This window comes from Prionailurus viverrinus, chromosome B2 (genome assembly GCF_022837055.1).
Source record: "Prionailurus viverrinus isolate Anna chromosome B2, UM_Priviv_1.0, whole genome shotgun sequence".
Taxonomy (NCBI): Eukaryota; Metazoa; Chordata; class Mammalia; order Carnivora; family Felidae; genus Prionailurus; species Prionailurus viverrinus.
Window position 1 is genome coordinate 100,966,457 of NC_062565.1, and position 27,656 is coordinate 100,994,112.

General features: G+C 46.6%; 1 protein-coding gene across 7 annotated transcripts in view; it reads right to left on the minus strand.

The window, feature by feature from the left end:
- Nucleotides 1-384: 384 nt before the first annotated feature.
- FYN (FYN proto-oncogene, Src family tyrosine kinase) overlaps nucleotides 385-27,656 on the minus strand; it is a 215,170-nt gene continuing 187,898 nt past the window's right edge. For all 7 annotated transcript variants that reach the window (XM_047858144.1, XM_047858140.1, XM_047858145.1 and 4 more), the window contains 2 exons: nucleotides 13,168-13,299; nucleotides 385-1,791 (listed from right to left, as the gene is read on the minus strand). In XM_047858144.1, coding sequence (XP_047714100.1) covers nucleotides 1,583-1,791; nucleotides 13,168-13,299 — 341 coding nt within the window. In that variant the 3' untranslated portion in view covers nucleotides 385-1,582. The remainder of the gene's footprint in view (nucleotides 1,792-13,167; nucleotides 13,300-27,656) is intronic.

Consider the following 27,656-nt stretch of genomic DNA (forward strand, 5'->3'; position numbering starts at 1 on the left):
TGAATGTTTCTGTCATTTGGAAATCACTGCACAATGGTTAAATTCACCAGGTAGCTCCTTGCCACCTGGCAGGGGGGCAGTGTCACTGTTCTAGTACCTTCCATGATTTAAACAAATGAACAAAAAAAAAAAAATTCAAATGTAAAATGCTCTCTTTTTAATTACTAAATTAAGAAAGTTAAACAATGTAAAAATGTAAACTCACAAATAAATCATAACAAAAAAAGGAATTAAGATTTCAGAGTTGCTACCCAGTATTAAAAACTTAATAGAAATAGGTTTTTTGATTTGTTGTTAAACATGTAATTCAAGGTTGGTACAAACAGCAACTAAAAATGTAGTACTTTTTTTTTTTTTCCTTTTTCTTTTTTTTTTTTTTTTTTGGTGCATCCCCATGAAATGTAAAGTAGTGCATAGTTATTCCACTGGAGACTTCTCGGACATATAGAAAGTCATTTCATTAGCAGTACAGGATGTTTAAACCACTTATTTTACAATGGGAAATGTACAACCCCCCCCCCCCACCAACTTTTAGTTGCATGAGAAAGTTTAGCAGGTTGCCAAGACTATAACGCTATGGGTTTTAGACCATTTAAATGTGGTTACAAGGTTTATTAAATAAAAAAAAAAAAAGTTTGAAACATTTCAGCATTCATATTTTTGTACAAGAAGTATGTGTGGTTATCCACCTTCCAGTTCCCCTGGTGGTATTGGCCGTTGGCTTGCTTAAACACGCTTTTAGGTTTCAAGACCAAATTGCAGTTAAGTCAAAGCAAATACTGGAAACAGAACTTGTGAATCCAGCTCTGGAGCTGCTTTTGAAAAGAATCAAAGTAACAGCCATCTACAGGTACAATCATGAACCAAAAAAGTGCAATCTAAATTAAAAAAAAAAAAAAGATCATGCTTTGCAAAAGCCAAAAAGGATGCCACTGGTGTGCAGAGTAATACCAGGGCTTTTATGCAGATTTGGCAGTAAAATCCTCACTCTGGGTCCCGAGGCTTTATGGCCTGGGTTGGCCATGGTCTCCACATTAGCACCCACGTGGTGTATGTACAGGGACAGATATATTATATATATATTCATATTTATAAAAAAGAAAAAAAAAACAAACACCTGTCCTGATTGGTTTTTGTTAAAACATGAAAAAAAATTTTATTGTTTTAGACAAAGAGGCCACTTTTGGAAAATAATACTTTTTTTTTTAGTTGAATCAGGTGAAGACAGTTAAAATCACATAGGATTTGCATTTTAAAAAAAGGAAAGCACTAGGATTGTTGGCACTGGAGTAACTATTTACACTGAACAGAGGTTTGGCCTTTTACATAACATCAATACAATGCATTTTCCAAAGTCTGAGAAATAACAAGGTTCTGTCTCGTATGCTTCACAGAGGAGGTTCGGATTTGGGGACAAGTGTCATTAATGAGGGCCATGGAAGTTCGTCAGCTTCAGAGTCACATGCAATCTGATCCAGGACGGCTCTCGCTGCTCGGGCAGCAGCCGGCTACGGAACTGAAAGCTAATGGGGAGGGGGCGGGGAAGCCTCTTGGATAAGGCCTCTCTCTGCAGACCCAGGTCTCACAGGTTTTCACCAGGCTGGTACTGGGGCTCTGTGGCGGTGAAGTAGTCTTCCAGGAAGCCCTGCAAGTACTCGAAAGTGGGCCGCTCCTCCGGGTCCTTTTTCCAGCAGTGGATCATGAGCTCGTGGAGAGAGATGGGGCAGTCCTGCGGACAGGGCATCCTGTAGCCGCGCTCCACCTGCTCCAGCACCTCCCGGTTGTTCATGCCTGCAAGACAAGGCAGTGAGTGTGGGCCCTGCCACTCCCCTTCCTTCTACCTTGAGCCTGCACGTGGTTCAAGGGGCACTGCTCCATTCAGAAATAAACAGGAAATGTGCAACTGCTACCGATGAATCTCAAAAGCATTGTGAGTGAAAGGAGCCAGACACAAAAGGCAACATACTGTATGATTCCGTTTCTGTGAAGTTCTAGTAAAAGCAAAGCTACAGTGACAGAAAGCAGATCAGTGGTCGCCAGGGGTAAGGGGAGGGGAACGTCTGCACAGGGGCTGCAGGGCACACTGAGGGGTGATGGGAACCTTCGGTTTCAGGGCTCAGCAATCAACGGCTGTAAAGGCCAGATAGCAAATGTTTGAGGCTTAGTGGGCTGCATACGATCTCTGCCGCAGATTATTTTTCTTAATAGCCCTTTAAAGACACACGAAAGAAAAAAACAGGTGGGAGTTGGATTTGGCCCACAGACCATAACCTGCCAACTCCTGTTCTAGATCTCGTACGCAGCGGTGTGACTAGTTCATGTTTGTCAAAACTCATTGTGCTCCCAAAATGGTTGAATTCTATTGTTTGTAAATTACAATTCTGTGAAACTGATAAAAAAATATGAATGAAGCAGGCAAAGAAACAGAAATCCATGGAATGAAACATACACTGTCCATGTTGATAGCATCTAGAAGCTCCACTTACGAACTTCATAAATTCGTTTTGCTTGTGCCCGGGCAAGCTTCTGGTGCCCCCCCTGCCCCCCCCAGCCCACACCCCCAGCTGAGATCTGCCATCATGTCGGCAAGGCTGGGTACCATCTGGCCCAGCGACCCCGAGGTGCCCTGGGGTTTGGTGACTTTCATGGGGAGACAGGGCGCCTCCGGGGGCTGTGTTTACTGATGACCTTGGACAGGCCATCTATCATTTGAGACCTCTGTGACCCTCTGGGGGAACTGCCTAATGTTGCGAGCTCAGGCTGCACAAACAGGAGACAGTCGGGGAGACTGCTAACCCTTTTGGAGGACGCAGCCTCCCTGCACGTTGGCCTTCCTGACAAGAGCAGGAAATACCATACGTGGGGTGAGGGGAGCGCCCTGACCCTACTCCAATCACTGCCAGACACTATCCTCTAGTTTTCCTTCCTTTTCCTGCCATATCGCTTTCTGCCATCGCCTGCCAAGCACTTGTATGTTTTGGCTGCTCCCTTGGCCCCAAGTCTAATTTGGAATCCTTTCCAACCTCTGACCTGGTTTGTTTGTTTGTTTGTTTTAAACAAAATATGGTTTCAAGCCATGCAGAAACCAAGATTTTTTTCCCCCTATCTCAGGGATACAATGAGAAGACCATAGCATATACACGAAGCAGTTTCCTTTAATTCTGGAGGAGCTGGGCCCAGGGCGTAACCTTGTCCTGACTTCTGGGGTCTGTTGCCATTCTTCTTGTTTTGGTGTTACTTTTGGACCTGGGTTTATCCTGTGGCCGCCAGCCATGGCCCCGTCAGTCGCATGCCTGTACAAGCCCTTTTAGGATGCTTTCTTATTCTCTGCCACTGTAACTTCTTGTGATAAAATCCATATATTATTCCTGCTGTGTTGAAATAGGCCTTCAATTTAATTATTCTCGCATAACCTTGCTCATGTTTTGGGAGTGATGCCCCGTTTAGTGCGAGAGGTTTAATGAACCAATGTGGGCCCCCTGCCTCCATGCCATGCCTGATTTCACAGGTGCCCTCTTCAGTTGGGTGTTCGGTCAGCTCTGTGGCTAATTAGCTTAAATCCTCCTCCAACTGCTGAAAACTCATTTTGAAAACTCGGGATGGGGTGAGGAGCTGGAAGCAAGGGGAAAAACATGATGCTGCCAGGAGAACGTCCTGCAGACCTCTGGACAAATGGAGTGAGGGGAAGGGGACAGCATTTCCTTATCCACTGTCCCTAAATCCCACAGGATCTGCAAACCAGAAGTGCTGGTAATTCACTTGGCAGCAAAACTGATCTGAACTGACCTCATTCTGGCCATAAAACCTGAGGCTATTTACTATTTTGGTTGATTCATACACACTGCTATAGAAATAAGAATGTATTTGAGTACAGACTTCTGCTTCAGACTCTCCTGGGATGTTATATAATGAATGGTCCATGCACTGTATGCATGTTCTTTAAAAAAAAAAAAAAAAAAGTCTGACTCTGAAGCACATATGGGCCCGAGAGTTGTGGCTGGGAGCCTCTGGCCCGAGCGGTGGCAGCAAGAACAAGTACATCCCAGGCCAGAAAGGCGAGGAAGAGAGGGTAATCTCTTGTGAGGACTGGCATTCTCTAAAGCCTCTGCTCTGTGTTTTACTACGATCCTTGGTTTCATAATCTCTCAGAAGCCATATGACCCAAACCTGCAGAAATGCCCCCTTGTCTCTGCCCCTGCCAGGAACCTGTAGGAACTGGGAGGAAAGACAGGCAGAAGGTCTGAACGTCAGAAGGCCTGACAGGCCCCTTCCGGACATGGTTTCCCCACTACCCGCCCCCCCCCCCCCCGCCCCCAAACGCCTTCTAATGCTTTATTCTGGCATCGAGACTGTCCAAAATGGCACCACAGAGTTTAATTAATCATTCTCCAATTGCTCTGTGGGGTTTAGGTCAGTAAATGTTTCGTTTCATTAAAAAACAAACTACTCAAATGGAAAGATTTCATGTATTTCTTTAAATTCTTAATCCAATCTCTGCCAATGGAAAGTTTAATTGGCCACTTGGGTCAGGCCTATTTTTCCAGCGCTCTGCCCAAGTCCCAGACACAGCAGATAGAATAACTTGACCCGGGGCGCCTGGGTGGCTCAGTCGGTTAAGCATCCGACTTCAGCTCAGGTCACGATCTCGCGGTCCGTGAGTTCGAGCCCCGCGTCGGGCTCTGTGCTGACAGCTCAGAGCCTGGAGCCTGTTTCAGATTCTGTGTCTCCCTCTCTCTCTGCCCCTCCCCTGTTCATGCTCTGTCTCTCTCTCTGTCTCAAAAATAAATAAACATTAAAAAAAAAAAAAAAGAGTAACTTGACCCTATACCTGTAGCATCCCCTGAGACAGCCTGCTTCCTGGGCGGCTGTAGCCAGGGGACCCACGTAGGCCACCAGCAGGCCCATGCCGGCAGTCATGTGCCTGCTCCTTGTCTCGCTCCTCCTCTTTCTTCTCTTCTCATGCCTCCTCTCCCTAGGCCTCTCAAAGCGCAGGGACCATATGTAACCAATTCCACACACTGGGCCAAAGTGAAACATACCAATGACAGCTTTGCCAGAAAAGCGGGAAACAAGACAATACACCGGCTGGTGACGACAGCGTGAGCGGGATCGGCTCTTTTCCAACCGTCCGTAAGCCAGAGCCCACACGGCTGACCTGCGGACGGCACCTTCACGACCCTGCACAATCGAGAGCTTGCCCGCCAAGCAAGGCTTAGGCTAGTTTTTACTCTACAAACAACTGCCGGATTAAGGGGGTTCATATTGAAAAGAATAGTTTCCTCAGCAATAAGAATAATTTTGAAAAATCATCTCAAGAATTTGTTTTTCTTTTTTCTCCCTTTTCAGTGGGGAGAATGCTAGCAGAGAAAGAGAAAAGACAGAAGCTTTAAAACATGGCATACGGGCATGTTTTAGGGAAATGCGGTCATCAACAGTTTGGGCATCCGCGTTTCCTGGTAGGGGCTGCAGTACAGACCCTTTTTCAGTGGGAGGGTGGTCTCCACCACCAGTCGTGGCTGACTGTGGGAAGTGTCATATTCACAAAGCAAAGCTGGGTGTGTGCCCTGCTTCCCAACCTCCACATCGGAGGAGGACCTAGGGGCTGGGGCCTCAACCCCGTCCTCTTCTGACCCCGCCGTGCGGCCCCTGTCCTCTCACGGCATGGGAAAATGGGCCACTGTCGCGGCCACCCTCACAGGGTACTGCTTAATGGTCCTCAGTCCACGGAAACCTGTGGGGCCTGCTGGCTGTCCCAGGGTTTGCTTTCAGATTCCTCTTCCCCAGATCCTCCGCCGGGCCTCCTGTCACCACGGATTTCGGGCTTGCCCAGACATGGTCAGGGAGAGAGCATTGTTTCCAGTCGGTCTGCCCAAAGCACTACAGCTGAGACTCTCCAGCCAAGTGGACTGTACTCACTTCCTGTTGTTAGGACTAGATTGTCCTTTCTAAATCATTTTGCCGGCTTCCTTCTGATTTCCGAATTAGGGTCAAGCTTCCAACTCTCACTATCGATTTTCCTGTGTGTGTGTGTGTGTGTGTTTTCTTTCCCTTTGCTCTTTGTTGTCTTTCTCCCTCCTCTTCTTTTAAACTTTCCTATTCTTCTCCTCTAAGCTACATATTAACTGAGTAGAGCCTCCCTTCCTTCTTTTCTTTTAGGTTCTTTAGAGAAGGAAAAAAAAAACCCAACCCTCATTTTCGCTGGCAGAGCCGCTGCACTACTTCTGACTCTGTATCCTCTCACGGGGTCTCTCAGCAGATGACCTGACCTCCCCCGGCCTCAGTTTCTTCATTTGTCAACAAAATTGTCAACATTTGTCAACTGTGCTCTTAGCTGTTTGAAAAAAAGACAAAAAATGGTCTTCTATGACAGAAGAGGGTTTTGCTTTACGGCTTCCCGTTTGTGCAGCCTCCTAATATGGATCTCGGAGGGGCCGTCTCTGCACCATCAGGGATTTTCGCTGTTACCGGATCAAGGCTGCATCTGGATTTGACCATGGGTTGCAAGAACCTGGACTTTTGTGCCATGGAAAAATTAAGCACTTTAACAATGGGCATGATGTTAGGTTATCAGACATCAAGATTACTTTTGCAAACTGAGCTTTTCATTCCAAGGACATTATGCTCTATTGTGCATAAGGCTTTCGTCACTCCCCCTTGCTTCTCTGCATAAACCCTGTAAAAATCTCCTTCTGTTTACTCGTCTGTGTCTGTTGAGCAGTGCTGTGCTAATGCCAGGGGAAGGAGAGCTATGCTAATGGTGCTTGCTCAGCACGAGCCTGTGCTACCAGACCGTCACGTGCTCTAGTTGTCTTACTGGGCGACAATCGGGATGTGTCACGTCAGGTCTGGTGAAGGATCAAAGTACAAATTTAGGGCAGGCAGATGCTGATCAAAGAGCAGAATGAAAATAAAGGAGTGACATTGAGAAGGCACAATAATGAGTGGTTTTGTTTCTCTTGCCCCATTTTTACCAGATACCCTCAGGGCAGCTGCTTTTATTATTTAATTTTTAAAAAATGTTTATTTTTGAGACAGAGAGAGAGAGCAAGCACGAGTGGGGGAGAGGCAGAGAGAGACAGGGGGAAAGAGGATCTGAAGTGAGCTCCACGCTGACAGCAGAGAGCCCAACGTGGGACTTACATTCACTGAACTTGAGATCATGACCTGAGCTGAAGTCGGGCGCTTAACCGACTAAGTTCCCCAGGCGCCCAGGGCAGCTGTTTTTATTAAGTCTGCTATATTAGTAAATACAGAAGTGACAGCTACTCAGGTGCCATGATACACAATTTTAAAGCTGATCACGCAGTGCTGAGAAGAACTCTTTTGTCCCAGAAAAGAAGTGAGGAAGGGGGTGAGGGCGTCCATTGGGAAGGCCATGGAAACACAGCTGAAATGAAGGGCAGCAGAATGCAGCGCTCAGGAATGGAAAGTTCCTCTCCGGCTGCCCTCTCCACCTGCATTTTCCTCCCCTCCTTTCTTCCCTCGCCAGCCACACTGGCTGAGAGAGATCTTGTAAGGATAGGTGGCAACATGACTCCTGGGCATCCAGGCAGGATTGCCTCTCTGGGGGAACGTCATGAGCTGAAAGGAGAAGCCCTGGGGACTGGGGATGGGCATGGAGAGGGCAGAGGGCAAAGCACCCCTGGCTGACAGTTTTCATTCTGCTTCCCATTTTCCTGCTGGAGAGTCTAATCACTTCCTACCCCAAGAAAAATCTGCTCTGTCGGCATGCTGAGCACAGCAGGAATAGTAAGAGTGCAGGTGATGAAAATGGGCTGCTGAACACAGAGGAATGTATGTCTACGATCCAGGGCATCTGAGTGGGGCAGAGGGAGGAGAAGGGCAGGATTTCTAATTCTCTAAGGAAGGTGGCTTCTAGTTTCACTAATTTCCTTTGCCTCTTCGAGCCATCGTCAGGTGACTGGATATAGTCATGAAAGCCAGGCAGCTGTCACTTATTTAAAAGATTTGAAAGTGCTTCAAATGCACGGACAAATGTGATGTGCTTAAGAAAATGATCCTGCTTTGCTAGATCCTGCCAAAGTCACAAAGCAGGTGTTCAGTTGAGAGCCAGGGCACAGGATGGCCAGAACATTCTGCCTAGAACAGGGTGGAACATGGTGTTTCAACTGACCACAGTGTCCATTTCCCAGAACAACTCTGAGGACAGAGATTATCTCGTGGCTGGGACAATACATGCTATATTTACGTGTGGAGATGATGGAATAGAGTTGGAGGCTTTAAAGGTTCTCAGCCAAACTAAAAAATCTTGTTTCAAAAACCTCATAGGCATAATCTGTTTTTTGGATTTTTTTTTTTTTGCTATCCCAACTATCCGTCCATCAATCCATCCATTGATACATCCAGCCATCTACCCATCGATCAATCAATCCATTCATCCATCGCTCCACATGCTTACACTTATTGAGAGTCTACTATGGGGAGACACTGCTGAGCACTGGCAACATATAAAGGAGCTCCTGTCCCTTGGCCGCTCAGAGCTGCTGTGAAATACAGACACACGGTCAGGGGCTCTGACAGAGATGTACCAGGTATCACGGAAGTGAGCACAAGGGGCGAGCCACTTGGTATGGACACGAAGAAAGCTACACGGAGGAGGTGATGGCTGGGCTGGGCTTTGAAGGATTCTGAGGCAGGCAGTGAAGCCGAGAGAGCGACTCACAGGTCAGAGGGAAGGGCTGGGGGTGGCGAGAGAGAACTCACGTCAGATCACGTCACTCCTGCTCAAGCCCTTCAGTGACTCCCCATCTCACTAACGGTGAAAGTTAAAGTCCTACTAAGCACCTAGGAAGGCCCCATCTGATCTACCTGGGGGCCTCTCAGACCTCCTGTTCCCTCAGCTCCAGCTGCACTGGCCTCCTGTTTTCAGGGCCTCGCTGTCTCTGGGATCCTCTGAAGAAAGACTCCCTGCCACACAGCTACCTGGCTAGCCTTGCTTCTTTCCAGGCCTTTCCTCAGATGCCACCCTCCACCCCCTTCCCCGCTTTATTTTTCTCCATACTTATCACCACCCAGCCAATACCAAACATAGTCAGCTTATTATCTTGGTTCATTGTCTGTCTCTTCCAAGAAGAATAAACACTCGTGAGGGCACGAGTTTCTGTCTGTAGGCTGAGTGCTGTACTCCTGGTGTGTGAGCAGTTCCTGGCATACAGTAGGTGCTCAATAAATATTAAGCATGTGGAGCATGTGGAATGACTCCGGGAGATTTTTTTTTCCCCCTCAAGGAAAGGGTTAGTAAGGACTATGCAAAGCTAAGTCTTCTGGAGTTTCTCTGGAAGGTGAAGGGAAGCCACAGACATTTTTAACTGGGAGAGTAAGATAACCGGGTCTCTGTTTTCTAGGATAACAACCTGGTGGTGACAGTGACAGAATGGGAGGAGAAACTGAAGCGGAAGTCCCATGAAGAGGTCACTGCAGAGTGGATGACAGCCTGACACAGGGCAGTGGAGGCAAAGAGGAAAAGGAGGTGGTGAGGGAGGTTTTGAAGGTGACATGACGGCTTAAAATGCGGAACTCTGATTTTATGCATCAACCCCAGAAAACTCCTTTTACGTGCGTGTTTTCATTTCTCACATAAACAACCCCATCGGTACAAAATCCATTCTAATCTTGACGCAAAGAATGGTTCTGCACCTTGGCTCACAGAAAAGCAAGTTATACTGCTGGGCCTAGAATGCTTTCAGGTCAGGCTGCTCCCAGGGAACCTGTAAAACTGAGTGGTTCTTTGCAACCGTGTGCATCTCTGTGGCAAATCTCGGAAGCAACCTTTGTCTGGGAGGGTGGTGTGTGGGACTCCTGTCCGCACCTCCCTGTTAATCTCAGCGTCACACTTCCGTATTTTTTTCTTTGGCTCCAAGGCTGTCATTCAGTTTGAGATTGTCCTTTTAATCCATTCCTTTTTCAGAACCAGCTAACCGACCAGGCGGCCCATGTTTCATTGTCTCCTCAACCCTTCTGCTCTTCATGGGGTCACACCTCACATACTCCATTCTAAGCTTCTTCTCTGATTCTCCCTTCTGGAACTTCTCTCGTGCTGGGCAAATATGCCTGGCAAGCTTTATGAGCCCACAGAGAAGTCATCTCCCCTCCCTTGACCTCATCCTCGTCGTGCAGCCAAAGTACCTTTTCTCTGTGTGAAGGTGACAGAAGGTCATTCTCAGGTGTGAAAGAATTCAGGAAAATACCGCCACCTACCGTTCTTGCAAAAGGAATTGCTTAAAAATATACCGTAGCCAACTGCAAAATTTCTACATTGCGATGTCGGCACGAGGGACAGGCACTGGGACTCTGTCCTCGGGTACCACCGACAGACACGAGGTTTCGGTGCGGCAGAGAAGCCATGCCTTGGCACACATTGACTCGGCCACGCCAACACCGAGGATGTGGACAGGAAGGTCCTTCCTTGCACAGTGACATCTGGATGAAGCTTAATGATGCTGTGCCTTAGGAACTGTTATCCTTCATTAAGGTAATAATCCTGTAATTGGAATTCCTCTGTAAAAGCCTCTCCCTCAAGAAGAGTTTACTGTAAGATACAGAAGTCCAATTAAATAGGATTATAACTACGTTAAAAAACAACAACAAGAAAAACACCCAAGAAGCACCCATGGCTAGGAATGGGCCTGGGAACAATCTTCTGTGGCTGTCTGTGGGCGAGGGGCAGCTCAGGCCACTCGCCTGCTGACAAAGCTCCCCTGGCCACTGCTGCCGACCAGCCAGGCCCCAGAGCCTCCCCGTGGTAGCACATGAGGCCCTCGCCACGGGACTTTCCAGCCACACTTCCAGGCTTCACGTCATGGCCCTCAAATCCCTTATTCCTGCAGCTCCTTGAATAAGCACCGTTGTCCCAGGCTTTGCTGCCTTCCCGCATGCTGGTCCTTGTCTGGAACCTTCTTCCCTCTTCCTTGACTTGAGGAGGAGGCCCTACTTGCTTCCTTCTCCATGAAGCTTCCCAGACAGAACCTGTCCTCTTACCCTCAGACTCGGGGCAGCTCTCCAAGCCTTCCACACGTCAGCAGCTGCTCAGAGTACAGAACTATGCATAATAAAGTACACAGTTCTCGTTTCAAACTCCTTTGCCACCCTCACAGGATTCTGAGGGAAAGGTCCCTCTGTAGATACCTGGATCAGGTGCCCCTGACCCCACTATCAGAATTAAGATTCGAGGCCCACAGGGAGTAAATCCAAGTAATCCACTCCTTGAGGATCATTTCCTCTAATAATAGATAAGTAGCAGGAAAGACTGATGTCTTCCTGGATTTGATGCATCTTTTATCTATCTGACTGTAAATTCCATGAGTGCTGGGACTACATTTGTTTATTTCCTCATTGTTCTATCCTAGGCAACCAGAACAGTGCCTCACTCCAGGAAGGCTTTAATCAGTTTCCTGAGAGTGTGAAATGTCTTATTTGTACTCATTTCCTAGGTAGAGTAAGATGCCCGGTGCAGTTCACACTCACCGACGCTCTGCTGAATGAATGAACCCTAGTCTGAGTTCTAAAATAAGGCCGTTTTCTTTATGCTAGAACCAAACTTGGTAAAAGACTCTCCCTAGAAGCACACACCTGCCTGCCTTCCCTGAGGCCCCAGCCCCTGCGCCTTTGTCTGGGTTTCTGTGTGCAACCCTGAGAAACAAAAAGCGGCTTTGTATCACTGAAAGGAAAGCCTTTACGAAATGCAAAACAACATTAACCTTTTCCCCTTCACTGCATTCAATACACTGGCCAACCATAAACCTGGGGGATTCAGGGAGAAATTGGTTCAAAATTCAGGCCAAAAAAAAAAAAAAAGAAAAAGATGCCTTTTATCTTCAAAATCCCAAGACCTGCACATTTTCCCCCTTGAGAAGCAACTCAAAAATGCCCCTGCTGTGCTCCAGGCCCCTCTCGGGAAGCCCTTTCTTGCATACTGCTTGGCTCTCTTGGAGAGCCTGCCCACTGGTGCATGCTGGGAGGAGCCGCCCCCGCAGCAGGAGAACGGACTTCCACCTGCATCTCGAAAGGCCCAGGGCTGGCGCTTCAGAGACACGGAAATTTGTCCATTTTGTCTCTGTGCCAGCCTGGCTCTCCTAGGAGTCTCAAGGCCACGCCAACCTGAAAAGAGATCCTCTTTGCTTCTCTGCATTCTCTGAAAATGACCAGAAATAATCATAAAAACGAACAAAGGGATTACAAATTAATCTGCCCTCGCTGTCTCCTCTGACTGCAAAGATAGAATTACAAACCCAGGATTTGCAAAAGACCTCAATTCCTCATTAATCTCCACTATCGTTTCTATCTTGGCTATTTTTTTTTTTTTAAGCTCCTTTCTTAGGCAGGGAAGGAGGGGGAGCTATGTTCTTTCTTCACTCAACAGTAACTGAAAAATATGTCCTTAACATTTCAGAAAGCAGATTGTCCATGTGCTGTAATATAACCACTAAAGCGTGGAGGTGAAATGGCACGAGTGTCCTTTATGTCACCATCTGTCGAAATTAATGAATTTAAGTGTGGAAAACCTAAACCTGTGGTTTCTTTGAAAAGCATGAATCTGACAATCCTGAAAAATTCCAGGGCCTAAGAATCTCTAATTTCTTTATGTTGTACTTGTTCTTCTAGGGCATATTTTGACTGTTCAGCACAGGGCAGTGAGTGGCCTCTAAACTGTGTTTCGCATGTGCCTCTGCTCTCTATGGCCATCTGGAGCTGGGGCCTGCAGAGAGAACAGGTCCAGGCATTTTCCCGCCAGGTTCACTCCATGGGTCAATGCTACAATGTAATCAAAAAGCACATCTCTTTCCTGGAAGTGTCTGCAAACTCAATTTGGGTTGAGTTTCTGCCAGCCACATTTCTGCTCCTGGAGCCACGGATGCACACTCCTACTGAGAGAGGAGAGATTCCATGTACTGGGGTGGACTGAAACCTCATAGTAGCTGCTGTTCACATGACTCCTGGCATACAATGCATGGTAGCTGCTTGCCTGCATGATGTCCATGGTGGCTCCCAGTTCTGCTTTCCCATGGCTAAATACCTGTTCGTGTTCTTTAAACTCGTGCACAGCAGAAAGCTGAGGATGGGGCTTAGAAGGCAAACTGAGAAGTGTCCCCAGATGGTGCTAAGACAGCATCCAATCGGAGGCCCATTGCTGCCAGGTCCCGCCCTTACCTGGGTATGGCACTCTTCCTTTGGTGACCAGCTCTGTGAGTAAGATTCCGAAAGACCATACATCAGACTTGATCGTGAACCTCCCGTACAGGGCTGCTTCGGGGGCCGTCCACTTAATGGGGAACTTTGCACCTGCAGAAAGAACATGTGATTGATTACTTGGCAGGCAGAGAGCATATGGCACCGGGTATGGGGCTGGGGAGGAAGAGCGCTAGGAACCACTTTCACAGAGGCAAGTTCACAGAGGAGGAGGAGAAAGTGGTCAATAAGGAAATGGAGTACAACTGACTACAATTGAGCAGCTGTGGGGTCTAGTGCTGGCTCTGTGACCTTAAGCAAGCTAGTTTAATGTTAATTTGCCCACCAAAGGGTTGGGAGTTCAAAGCTCCTTAAAGCTCTGGTTTCTAGAAACTGGAATCTATGATCACACTGAATGTCACAGGTTTGGTCTGGATAAGGGGCTGACCTGCGATTTAGGGAACTCATTTCATATGTCTTTTCTTTTGCTTTGAAATTATGTCATATTTTAATAAATATATATGGTATTAAATCATAATGCTACTCTCATGAATTCTTTGATATAGAAAGGCCAGAGTGTGTTCTTCCGAGGTACATAAAAACCAAATCAAACCACCGTGATTGTCTCAAGGTGAAGACAATTTACTGTAGCCCATGTATTTTGTTGAAATGGGCTGTATTTCCCAAGGCCTCCTATATCCACAGCAGAGAAATGATTTTGCCTTTGGCTACCTCCCTCCACCTTTTCTCCCTGAGAGTGGCCGTCTTTGCTTCTGGGATAGTTTTTTCTTTTGTACTATATGATCTCTTGTTTACCGCCCGACCTTTCTCCTGCCAGCCCGAGAGGGTACTATTTAATAGTGTTTGCTTTCAAAGAGCAGTCTTGCCTCAGTGACTATCTTAGGAGTCTGATTTCTCAAGACCAAGCAGCAAATGCATGCCAGTCAGGAGAATCTTTTCTTTGAAATTTCTCTGATCATTAAAAGAATCTTCTCTCCAATCTAAAAGGAAGGCTGTTCTTTATAAGGCCAGTTGTGTGTATGGGGAATTAAAATTGATTCGGCAGCCTGTGCGCTCACATATTAGGCTCAGCAATTATAAAGCAGTTCTAGAGATCTCATCAAACAAACTGAAAGAAAAACACAAGGAATTTTTGTTACTGATATAAACACAATTATATGTTAAAAGCATGTTAATTTTACATAGGAGCTCCTAAAAAAAAACCATACAAAGGCTGACAGAATCAGAAATTTTTGTGGTATCTTCTATGAAAAGTCACAATGTGCAAAAGTGGCAAATAATTAAAATCTTTAAATTAGTATGGTTTTAATAACCAGAGGTATGATAAATTACAGCAATTAGATTTTTGTTTTAAACACAGTACATGATAACATCTTTAGCAAATCTGCCCTGGCATTTTCTGGCAATATAATTTTCCTCTCCATCTCTTTTATGCCAGTGTGAAATGAAATTAAAAAAAAAAATCCTACTATTTCATTATGTGGCATCTCACATTTACACTGGAGCAGAGAAGTTATTCTATGGTTTTCTTTTCCTTTTATGCACGGAGTTATTTTTAATTAGCTGTGTTTCTCAAGCATAATTATTTCTATCTTTCCTTAAGTGCTGCATGATTCCACACAAGGCCTGGTATTCTCTGAACAGTCATTTTGTTTTTAAAGTTTCTTTCAAAGCGTTCTTCTGTGTGAGAACCTACCCTCGAGCATTCTGTTCATGCAGCTTTGGACTCTGAGCCGCTGGGATTAATGTGATAGATTTTCTTCAGTGTCGAGAACAGACTTTGCCCTGGACCAAACCTCAGCTGGAGTTCTCTTATTTCAGAGAATTAAAGGTATATTAAATTCATTCCTATTTAAACTATCTCTTGAGCCAAATGGCTTGGAAATCTATGTCCATCTCTAAAAGCAAAAAGAACTTTTTTTTTCTCCCTTGTGCAGATACGACTCCCGTAAATAAAATGACAAACAAAAGGAGCCTTTCTTCCCTTCTTGGAATCATTCAACATTCGTGAAGGTGTGTATGATGCTAACAGTAAACCGTTCAAAATTTGGATAAAGTCACTTTGGATTTTCTGAGAGAAGATTTCATAATGTGAGCTTGAAAAAAAAACCAAACCCAAATGTCAATATATCAGCCATTTGTGCTAGTCGGCTTTGTTGTTTTCTCATTACATCATCTACAGCAAGAATTGTAATATGTAAACCTTCAACAAGTAGGTTCAGACAAAGGCTGTAATCGATCTCTGATAGGAAACCATTTGTGGATATGTGCTCTGAGACTTAGTAGCAGGGGCTTACGTAAATAAACTTATTTTGCATTAGTTTTCTTTCTGAGATAAGCAATATGTTTACTTACACCTAATACATTTTGGAAGAAAAAGAAAGAATATCTTTGTCCAATTTCTCCTACTTCTTTTCAATCTTAAAATAGCAGCCACTGTTGACAAAAGGAGCTTCTCTAAAGACAACTCGTATTTTCCTTTTCAAGGCAGACAAAAGGTTAATAAATTAAAGCAGCGATGATCTGTTAGTCATTAACTATGGTTTCAACAAAAGAACTGATTGATGTTCGCTCTTTTACTCAACTCATTACCTCTATTTCCGCTCACCTTGGTTTCCCACCTCCTGAGGGTACAGATGTAGTCCCCAATTGGGGAGAGTTCAACCCCCGGTTTGTGGCGGTGGTGGGTGGGGGAGGGTATCTCTAAGGAGATGCAGCCCCAAATGGGAGAGAGTTCAACCCGGGGTCTGTGGTGGGTGGGGGCGTGGGGGTGTCTCTATCCAGGCAGGCTGCATGTTGCAGACCCCGGCCTATGAGAACAGCATTGCTGGGGCTGTCTGGAATACCACCTACACAATCCCACAGGCGGCCTTGCTGGGGGCTGCGGTAGGCTCTCTCCTCAGGTGAAGTCAAGAAAGCTCAGAAACCTGGAAGGAATTCCCGATCTCCTGGGTATAAACACTGCCTTTCCCTTGAAAATAAAGTTCTGACAGGCAGAAAGTCAGGATCAAAGATGTCTTCTAAGCAGTACAGATTTGTAGAAAAAAGGAGACAGTGTCCAGAGGCCTATACAATGATGAACTTGGCTCTGTTATGTAACCAGCTGATTCGCTCTTCTTGAAATTCTCCTGTTTGGGAGCAGGATTCAGATGCCAATGCAATTTCCTTTCCTTTGCGTTTTATTCGAATAGCAAACTATGGCAGGTAGGATAATCTGTGTCACTGGTATCATGTAACACTCTGTGAACTTGTTCAATGTTTAGATGCACTAAAAAATACAGGAATTATCATTCATCATTGCTCTAGTTTTTACCTCTTACTGAATTTACTCTAACAGTTTAGGATTCTTTTAAGCCAACACACAAAATGGTGCATGTAATATATATGTGTGTAATGCATGGACTTGAAACGCCTTTTCCACTGTTTCCTAGGTAGTGTCTGCAGATTTTGTACCTCTTAGGATAAAGCCCTTGCTGAAAGTCTGACCTGGTGTGCCACTGGGGCCCATGTCCTGGAACCACCTTCTGGGTAGGGTGTCTCTGCACTTGCGCCATTTACCTTCCTGCAATCGTGGTGAGGACCGGTGAGCCTCATGCTGAGCCATCAGGCACCTACCTCTCAATCCTGTTTCTCTAAATTCTGTTGAGATGTGAACCGACTGGTCATGAGCTCGGTGTGACAACAGGGGATTGGACTCCCTCTCTTGGCTTCCACCTCTCTCGTGACCCCAATGTCACCTGCGTTTGTATCACCTGCTGGGCCCTCCCTCTTGAATTCCTGACCTGTATATCGGATTCTCTCCCCAGCCTCTCCACTGGGAGGCCTCAAAGGGCCTTTCAATGCAACATCCCAAATTTACCTTTCCCCACGGTTTGCCTTGTCAACTGCCTAGCTGATGAGACCAGAATGCCGCAAGGCCCCCTCATTCAGATGCTGCGTATATCTGCCCATCGCCATACATCTTCCCTGAGTCCCCTTCCACCTCTGCTGCTTCACCACTTTCCATGTTGAGTCCATTTCACTCCGGAGAGTGCATCTGTGTGTCTTCACTACCCCCACTCTGGTCTGTGCCTGCTCGCTCACGGTCACCTGTCTGGACTCCTGCAATGGCCTTCCCATTGGGCCCACATTTACAGTCTGGTCCCTCCTCCCTATCTGTCCAGCCTCTTCTTGTTATCCTGGGCCTCCCGCTCCTCCCTATCTCCAACCTCTCCATTGCCCCTCTCTGATGGTTCCTGCCTGCTGCAGGGCCACGGGGCAGGCTGTTCCCTTTGCTGACGTCCCTCCCCCATGGCGAACTCTTGCTCCTTTGCTCTTAGCCTAAGTGTTATTTGCACAGGGAACCTCCACCTGAACACTAAGACTGGGGTAGGTTCCCTGGTACTGTGCTGCCAGAGCGTCTTGTTCTTTGTGGCTGCTACTTTTCAAGGGCAAATGAATACGTTTGAAGTACTCCTCTCCCAATAGATAGAGACTGTCCTTGAGGGCAGGAGCAGGTCTTTCTGGATGGCCACCTTATCTCTAGTACTGAGCCCAGTGCCCGGTGCCCGGAAGAAACTAAAGAGGTGGTGAATGACTGAGTAATTGGACAGATGCTTAGTCCTCCCAGCCTTCCTTTCCAGCCTGAACTGACACAGCTCCTTACTTATTATTAGCTCCCTGCTCTCTGGAGGGTCCTCTCCTTGTTCTCAGTGACCAGTGTCACTGTCTGTCTCCATCTGGATGCCCTTATAAGGGTCTAACAACTGCTGACTACTGTAGAAAAGCATCTGTCACAAACTAATGACACTTAGAAACACCCGGAAAAACCTGTGTTTTTAGTGCCAAATGAAGGGTGGAGTGAATCTGTCTCAGACGGAGGGAACCCCAGACTTTGCTCTGTGAGGAGCAGGGGGTCTAGATCCCTGGAGTTGCAACTCCAGGTGGGGGTTATATCAGCAAAAAGACAAGGTGGCCAGAGGCCTTGGGAGCGTTCACAGCAAAACGCAGCGGAACATCTTTTTCCGAAAAGACTGAACAGGAAAGCGGGTAACCGGACGCCAATCGCTCACACTCACAGGCCCTGGTCTTCCTTATGTAAAATCAGGTTAATAGTCTTCTGGGCTTTAGGTATGAGGAAGGAGAGGGTTGTGGATTTATTCGGTTATCAAAGTTGGACCACAAAATAACATCGAAACCCCACTAGTGCTGGCTGGTTTTGTCTTCTCTTGTTTCCTACCATGAGCACTTCTGAGTTCTTCCCCTGTGGTCGGCACCGCACCTCGTTCCAGGGAGCCACCAGTGAGCTCAACCCCTGGCTCTCATGGAGCATGCGGCTTAGTCCGGGAAGGAGACAAAATAAACGAGTGGCCATGATATATGTCAGACGGTGACAAATGCTATAAAGAATGACAGAATGGGCTACAAGGACAGATTTTATGGGGCTCTGCAAGGCCCACTAAGGACGTTGGGTCCCATCCTAAGTGTGATGAGAAGCCACTGGGGCTTGTGAGCAGAACATGATGACATCCCACCTCACTGTTTCTCCTTGTCTTTCAAATGTAGCAGACAATAGAGCATTACCTCGAGAACGATTTACGAGGAGAAAGAATGTGAAGAGCATTTTGACTTTTCAAAACTCTTGAGAAGCATCATGACGTTTCGAGGCCCATGGGCATCTATCAGCAATCAGTATCAGATAAGTTATATTTCTGTTGTCACCTCTGACATCATATTTAACTAGTGGCTCTGGTCACATTTGTGCTATTGTAGCACACTTTTCAGGTTTGAATAATACCAATAATCTCAGCAACAAAGGAGTAAAATAGCATACTCCAAAACTGCAAGGCTCAAACATTTTTATGGGAAATGAATTACTTATCTTCTCTGAGTTTATTCTTCCCCGATGTCCCTCCTTCCTTCCCAAGCCTTTCTTGTGTCTCTGCTTTAGGCTCTTCTTCATACTTCACTTTTTTTATTTTTTAAGTTTATTTATTTTGAAAGAGAGTGCAAGTTGGGGAGGGGCAGAGAGAGAGGGAGACACAGAATTCGAAGCAGGCTCTGCACTGTCAGCGAGGAGCCCCATGCAGGGTTCAGACTCATGAACCGTGAGATCAAGAGTCAGACACGTAACCGACCGAGCCACCCAGGCGCCCCCATCCTCGTTTTCTAATGGCCTCGGTGTTGTGGACTCCTCCCTCCCTGCTTCCTCCCTTGGGGAACAAACACAGGTTCTCACGACTTCCGCTGCCCATCATCTCTGTATGAACAGGGCTGGAAATACTACACAGACTGTTTCTCCTTGGAAGTCCCAGTTTTTGATTCGCAAACATCTAAGGGACAAAGCCTCTAGGCTGTCTCACCTTTATCTCACATGTGGCAACTAACTATGAATCTAAATTCATCATTTTACCAACTCATCTTACTATGAATAAGATATTTTATTATAAAGGATATTCTTGTATTAGGTAAAAAGTTTTACTAAAAGACTGACCTGACTTAAAAAGTTTATTCTCACTATAATATTTTAGGATGGAAATGGAGTATCTTTTTTTTCCCTCCTACTATCCCTTTTCTTTTTTTTTTTTTTAATTTTTTTTTTTCAACGTTTATTTATTTTTGGGACAGAGAGAGACAGAGCATGAACGGGGGAGGGGCAGAGAGAGAGGGAGACACAGAATCGGAAACTGGCTCCAGGCTCTGAGCCATCAGCCCAGAGCCCGACGCGGGGCTCGAACTCACGGACCGCGAGATCGTGACCTGGCTGAAGTCGGACGCTTAACCGACTGCGCCACCCAGGCGCCCCCCTACTATCCCTTTTCTGGGGGCCACATCATCATTCTGCCAGGCTGCAAAGCAGAAAAAACCTGAAAGCCAGCTGGGACTTTTCCCTTTCCTTAAACCTCTGAGCTAATCCATCACCAAGGTTTGTTTGTTTGTTTGTTTGTTTCTTTCTTTTCTTCCTTCCTTCTTTCTTTTCTTACTTTCTTTTCTTTCTTTTCTTTTCTTTCTTTCTTTCTTTCTTTCTTTCTTTCTTTCTTTCTTTTTTAGTAATCTCTATGCATAACATGGGGCTCTAGCTCATGAGTCACATGCTCTACCAACTGAGCCCGCCAGGCACCCCATATCACCAAGGCTTCCTGTTTTCTTCTTTGAGATGTCTCTCAAATTTTCTCTTTCTTATTTAAGCTCTTTGCTGAAACCTGTCTTGGGTCCTCATCCCTCTGATCAGTCCTCCTGTCACGGTGCCCTGCCTTTGGATCACTGTCCTTTCAATGAGTCACTTAAACCAATGAGTTCATAACCCTCTCCTCCCCAACCTCATTGTGCCCCCCTCCCCCCCTCCCCCAATTGCACGAAGGCAAACTCCTCCACCTGTTTTTCATACCCATGTATCTGTTCCACTTTGGCTCTTGCTACCCCAAACCCATCTTCTAGTCTGGTTTGCTTTCTCGGAACCTATACCCTGCACTTGGCATAACCATACCTATTTCTTGTTAGCTTTTTCTAAACATCTCCTCTCCTTCCACCTGCATAGCTGAAGCCTACTCATCTCAAGTCCCACCTTCTTCATAAAGTCATCTGTGATTACGCCAGCCTTCAGTGATCTCTCCCATGCACTTGGAGCCGATGCTATGAGTAACGGTTTAATGCTTGACAATAATATCCACCATAATGGCTAAACATACTGAGGGCTTGCTAAGTGTCAGGCATCACGCTAAGTGCTTTACGTGCAGGAGGTGCATACCAGTAACAGTCCTGTTCTCCAGATGAGAAAACTAAACAGAAAGGTAAAATGAGATGCCAAAGGACAGGTGGAAATGGTGAACTGCGATTTGAACCAGGGAGCCTGGCTCCAGAGGCCGAGTGCTTAAACACTATACACCGTACGGCTGTGTCCACATCTCCAGCATGTCTTTCTGCTAGTTCTGCATGGGTTATTTTTTTATCTCCTTAAATAGAATGTAAACCCTGGGAGGTCAGAGACCATGTTTTATACTTAGATTCCTCGACAGGACCTTGCCTAAGGCTAGTTAAAGAGCAACTGCTCAACAAATCTTTATCTGGCTAAAGGGTCAACCTAGCAATATATCTAACACTGTGACGGCCAAAGAAATTCTCTTCCTTTACACAGATTCAAATCAAACCCAAACAAGAGAAGAGTAAATACACGGCAGTGTAACAAACTAATAGTTGTTTCCACCCTTAGTGTTATAGGAATAAAATCATCCTTACCATACTCTAGGACAGTCTGACCAGATGCTCTTGGTGTGTAAATGAAAACAGGAAGGCCAGCTAAACTCATTATGTCAGGATGGCGCATCCTAACCCCGGGCTCCATTCCAGTTAATGACGGTCCTATATCCCTAGTGGTCAGGCAGTCTATTTTCTTTGTCTCAAACAGAAATAGTTCTTACTTGATTTGGTTACTTACTATACTGTATGCATCTTCATGCATTAAGATGACGGCAGTGGCATTAGAAATGTTCAAATGAAGATGGCAGAGACTTCTGCTCCCAAGTCTACCTCCTGCACTAAGTGTATGTAAGCTGGCCAGGGATCAGGGAGAAAATGCTCTTCAGTGACAATGCAAAGGGGCCCACCTGTGGGCTGCGCTGGGATTGAGGGGTCATTTGTGGAAGGCCCAGGGTGGCCATTTACGAAAGTAGTTTCTGAGTCAGCGTATCTGGGCTTGCACATTCAATTTACTGGGTGACCACTTAAAACCTCCGCCAGTCTCAGTCTCCATGGCTGTAAATCGGGACAATGATAACCTCATGAGGTTGTGGTGAGAATTATAAACAATGTAAGGGGTCCAGCACAGCATCTGGTGCCTGAATAAATGCCAACTATTATTTTATTTGGACAGTAATGCAAAGGCACTGAGTTGCATCAGGTTAGCCAAAGCTCTCCAAACTTTAAGAGAGGAAAAGAGGATGAAGAAAACCCAGTGTGCTCATCAATCAAATACTGAGAACTTACTGAGCCTCCAGTTAGTCCCTAGTGCAGTGGGAGGGGCTCCTGAGACAACCAAGCATGGGTCCTGCCGTAGGCCTTTCTAGGCAGCCAGGGAGACAGAGCTCACAGGCAAATCCAACAGAGACTAAATAGACTGTGGTGCTGGCTTTGGGAGAAAGAGGGCTCAGGAGAGAGGGAAAGAATGCACAGAGAATGGGGTCTCTGGGTAGAGGTGGCCACGTTGAAATGCTGCAGTGTGCCCCATGTTGCTCCCTGGGAGAGGCTCAGCTCAGGGGCCAGGACAGGCCTGGGTGGGGCCCAGCTCACATTATTGGCTCTTGGTGGAGAGTTGGACTGTTAAGCCATGCCCCCCCCCCCCCCCCCCGCCCCCTCCCCCAGCTGATTCCATAGCCCGGTTTCAGAAAATTTCCCCTCTGGCTAAAAAACTGGGCCAAGGTAGAAAAGGCAAAGCCAGTGTGGAATAAAAACAGCCAAATCCTTCCTGCAGAGAATACATTGGTGCCCTGATAGTGTTTTCAAGGGGAAAAGGCATTAGCTTCAACCACAGACATGGTTTTTCTGAACCAAAGATCCATCCAGCGTCTTCTTTAATTATGAAGTCACAAGCTCTGCAAATTATGGCGTTCAACGTTAAATAATATTCGGTACTTCAACTTTAAAGTTACCCTGAGGGATAACGGAAAAGAAATCACAAATCAGGCCAGTAACAGGAAGCTGATTACATTGGTGGGGAAGGGTTACAAGGCAGGACTAGGACAGGATATCCTGTAGGAGAGGTGAAATCAAAGCTGACCCGACCTGGAACTCAGTGGTTATTCAAACAAAACAAGGATTTCAAACCCAATAAAACTGGGCAAAGCCAAAACTCAAGATTTTTCATACTAGGCCAAAGGAATGACTTTCAAATTTCCCAAACGTGTCTGGAGTAATACAACTGTGTGTTTTCCAGCTATTCCTGCTGACACATGCTGTTGAAATTTCTACTATAGATTCATAAGGTCTTATCACCATGTTTTAAAAGTAAAAGTAAAGGAGAAGTAAAGGGTACAATGAATTCATATGATGTAACCTCCGCAATGCATACAGTGAGCAGGGAATTTCAGAAGGAAGGAGGTAAGGAGGAGGGAGGGGAGTGCTGTCCCATCAGGGGTGTGGGTGGAGGAAGGAGGAGTTCGGCCCAGGAAGACATGCATCAAGGGCCAGCGGCAGCGCCTGAACATACCCCAGAGACAAGGCTTGGCTGGCTGGGCACAGATCCAAAGTCTGGTGTGGCTGCCTCCACGGAAGGGATATTCAGGCTGAGAGGGGTGAGGAGAGTCCCAAGGGAAGCCCCAAATGGAGGACCAGACAGAGAAGGGGTACAATCAGAACAACTAGACAGGGGGGAGCAAATCCAGCCTCCAGAGACATCGGGTTTGAGGTTGCTGCCAGGGCAGGAGTCCTGGCATCTTGGAGTTGAGGAAGGAAGGGCAGGCGGCTAGATGGACTGGGAAGGACGGCAGAGCCTCGTGCGGAGGAGAACAGAACGCAGGCTGTGACAGTTCTTTTACCATCTGTGGGGGGGGGGCAGCCAGCAGGGTGGGGGCCAGTGGCAACCCAGGATAATGCTCACTGGGGGCACAAGAGAATGAAATTCACTGGCCTCTCCTGAAATCACGGGCATTTGGTCCTCTTACTCTCAGGAAGGAAATCTAAGACCCATCCAGAAGACTCTGCTTAAAGTACAGACCGGGCTGGGCCAGCTTGTGGAAGTGGTTATCTTGGGTGGAACTGAGGAAAGAAGGAACCTTGCTAGCTATTCTAGAACACCAAAGCTCTGAGTAATTCCAATGATCCTTCCAGCTTTCTGAGAGCCAAATGAGAAGCATCAGAATAAAAATTCTGACTCACAATTCCGATAGGACGGACACTACCCTTGTGGACTTTTACTCGGAGTGAAAGACAAGAAAGCTGTGTGTAGGGCTTTGGAACCACCTGTATGCTGCTGTTCAGGGTGGTGAGAACTCAGACCTAAGTAAGAAACACGTGTCTGGGATGCAGCTCAACCCAGAAATCATTCCAGGAATCCAGCTACCTCCAGAAGGGGCAGTGGGCCTGGTTCAGTCTGACATCATTGCTGCAAAGGCTGTGTGCCTTCCTTCAGCGGGAAGAAACGGAGGCTTCACAATGTGGGGCAGTTTTCATCTGCACTGCCCGTCCCTGATTATCCAGATGATGCAAATGAAGGAGTTCCTTCTGCCAGCAAAGCAAGATGAGGAAGCCAAGTGACATTTTTGATGTTTGATGGCAGTCTGCAGTTCCTATTTACACACTTTAAAATCACAGAGGGTGACCATCTGCTTCCTTCTTGCTGATTACTAAGAAACGTGGGATGCAGAGACTAAGGACATGCTCTTGACCATTCAGAAACAACCGCCAAATTGCTCTGCCCAAGACAGCACAAAGGGGAAGACACCCACACGGAATACAACACGTGACTGCCCAGTGTGGAGAACGAGGACAGATATTGAGGGGAGCGGGCTCAGTGATCAGGGCCTATCGCGGTACCATCTGAACCCCGCCCCCCCCCCCCCCCCCCCCCCCCCGGGACTGTCAGGGAGTAGAAGGAGTGAGAGCACCCCCTTCCTGCAGTTTTAATCTTGAAGGAGAGTCCGGGGTAGCCAAGGGTGCGTTAAAGTGCCTTTCTTTTCACTGTAATCTTTGGCTTTCCGCAAGTCCTTTCTACGAGGAAAATGGACGGTCAGATCCGTCTCCCTTTCCCGGGCAGAATGACCCACGGTGGCTCCGCAGATAAACAAAGCACCCCTCTCGGAAATGCCTCGGAAGCCCTAGGCTGTAAGCGGCAGAATACAAATGAAGGCGCTTTTCTGCCTAGTGACAGAAATGTACCAAACTAGGCAGAACCGGCTCGGTGCAGGCAGCAGGGGTGCGGGGTGGGGGGGCTCGGCGGGGAGGGCTGGCTCTGACCCGGCTGAGGGCCGGACGTTCAGCCCGGAGGTGCCCCAGGCTCTCCCCAGACAGCCCCTCGGGACAGCCCGTAAACTCCGGGGGGGGGGGGGGGGGGGGCGGGGGCGGGAGGGTCAGTCCAAACAAACAAGTTTCCTGCTCAGTCCTTAAAACAATGGCTGCTTTGGAAAGGGTTTGCTTTTCGTCAAAGGATGGTTTGCTCCTCTCGTCTGGGAAGAATTAGATTAAATTCAGTGATTAAAAGGGTTCCCCGCCCACCTCCCCTTCCCTGACATTTGCCGTTCAGGTCACGGCACACTGTGTGGGAATTGCAGTGCTGTTGTTGACGGAGAACAAGAAACGCATGTGCCGACGGGGGCAGAGGGAGGGCATCTCATGGCGAGATCAGCCTTCATGTGCCACTGGATTACAGAGGCCTCAGATGAAGCTGATTAATAATTCTGCAGGAGCCCTTGAGCTGGAAAGCTGGTGTTCTGAGTCTGATAATCCCCAGTCATTGTGATACAAAGGAAGGACAGAAATTGAATTCACAGTTCTGAATTGTGAAATTCAAAATTTGAAAGAAACCGGGATCTGCTTCTTCCTGACTGTGTTTGTCAACCTAGCTGCCTCCTTGTTTGTGTTAAATGGCTACTGTGCTTTTTGAATCCAAAATCTGATTATATTTAATTAGTACAGGCATCTGGGATTTCTAATACACAAAGAGTTATTAAAGTAACAAATCTTTCTAAAATATGTTCACCATGAAAGAATGTGTTAATTTATGCAGTAACAATTTTTTAACATGAAATAATTAACATGAAAACTGCAACAATTATGAATTCTTCGCAGTCTAATTTATATGTGAATTTTCCTCCAGATAATAATCTATTCAACTTAAACCCGCAATACTGGGAGCATTTGAACAGACGCATTTTTCTTCTTCTATTTAATACACAAACCTAAACTCACAGCATGTCTTACACAAAGTCACGAAAGCCCCGGTTTCTACATACATCCCAAAGATCCAAAGATTAAATTGCCTTGACATTAGCTTCCTCAACAATGATCCTGTCATTAACTTACACCTTAAAAAAAAACAACACAAAAAACCAAGACACGGAGCAATTCCGTATTCTTGTCTTTGTGATGATTCAAATCAGGAGAGGAGAGGGCTAAATAGGCAGGCGACCTGGCTGGGAGCGGTTAGGGAAACATCAAGTGGGTGTGTGTGCTGCATGTGATATGTGTGCCTGAGTGAGGGGTGGGTATGAGGAGGACGGAGGGAGGGAGGGGCAGACACACACACACACACACACACACACACACACACACACAAACAGCTACTATCAACCCACTGGATCAATAGTAGTGATATTACTATCACTACTAATAACTACAACTATACAACTATCAGCTTAGCATTTTGCTTTGTGCTAAGTGCTTTTTATGTATTAAGCCATACAATTCTGTGATGTAGATAACTATTATTATCCCTGTTTTCAGAGGAGGGAATAAAGGCTTAGAGAGGTTAGGTAACTTGTCAAGGTTTACAGTTAATTAGCAGCAATGCTAGGATTCACACCAACATCAATTTGATTTCATGGGCTATGTGTTTTGTTTTGTTTTGTTTTTTAATTTTAGACAGTGCAAGCTGGGGAGGAGCAGACAGAGAGGGAGGTTGGGAGGGAGTGAGGGAGAGAATGAGAGAGAGAGAGAGAGAGAGAGAGAGAGAGAGAGAGAGAGAGAGAGAATCTTAAGCAGGCTCCACACTCAGCGCAGAACCCCACACGGGGCTCCATCCCAGGACCCCGGGATCATGACCTGAGCCCAAATCGAGAGTTGGATGTTCAACCGACTGAGCCACCCAGGTGCCCCAACATTCGTTGTGCTCTTAACAATCCAGTTCCTCCTATCTTTGGGAGGGCGTGTGTGTGTGTGTGTGTGTGTGTGTGTGTGTAGAAGGAAATCGGTCTGGCTATCCAGAAAGACATAAAGCTAAGTGCTTCCAGGAGCAGCAGGAAGGAGTGAATAATAACAGCTTCTTCTCTATTCTTCTCTAATTCTCATGACCTCCTGAAAGGTGACCAATACCAACCCGACTTCAGGATGTGAAAGCTGAGGCTCACTGAGGCTAGAGCTTATGCAAAAATCCACGAGCAGGAAATGGCAGAGCCCGGATCTGAACACAGACCATCTAGCTCAAAATTCTGGTGGTTCCTATTACCCCAAAGACAATCTGTGCAGGGAGTGCTAGTGTAGCAAACCATCCTCTCCGGAGCGTCCTGCTGTCACCACAGGATCTGATTTCCAGAGAGCCGTGACCGGTTCTCAGAGAGCAGGAGAGCATGTGAGGAGTGTGGAATGGTGACAGTGATTTGGGCTATTTTCACTCTTGTACACGAGTATCTATTAAATACCTACTACTGCTCTGCGCTGTTCTTTGGGCCAAATCACCTCTACAAGGAAGCAGCAACACTGGGTCCATAGGTACTTGGGAGAATTGCCACAACAGTGCTTGTCCATGTATGTGTGTGCACATGCAC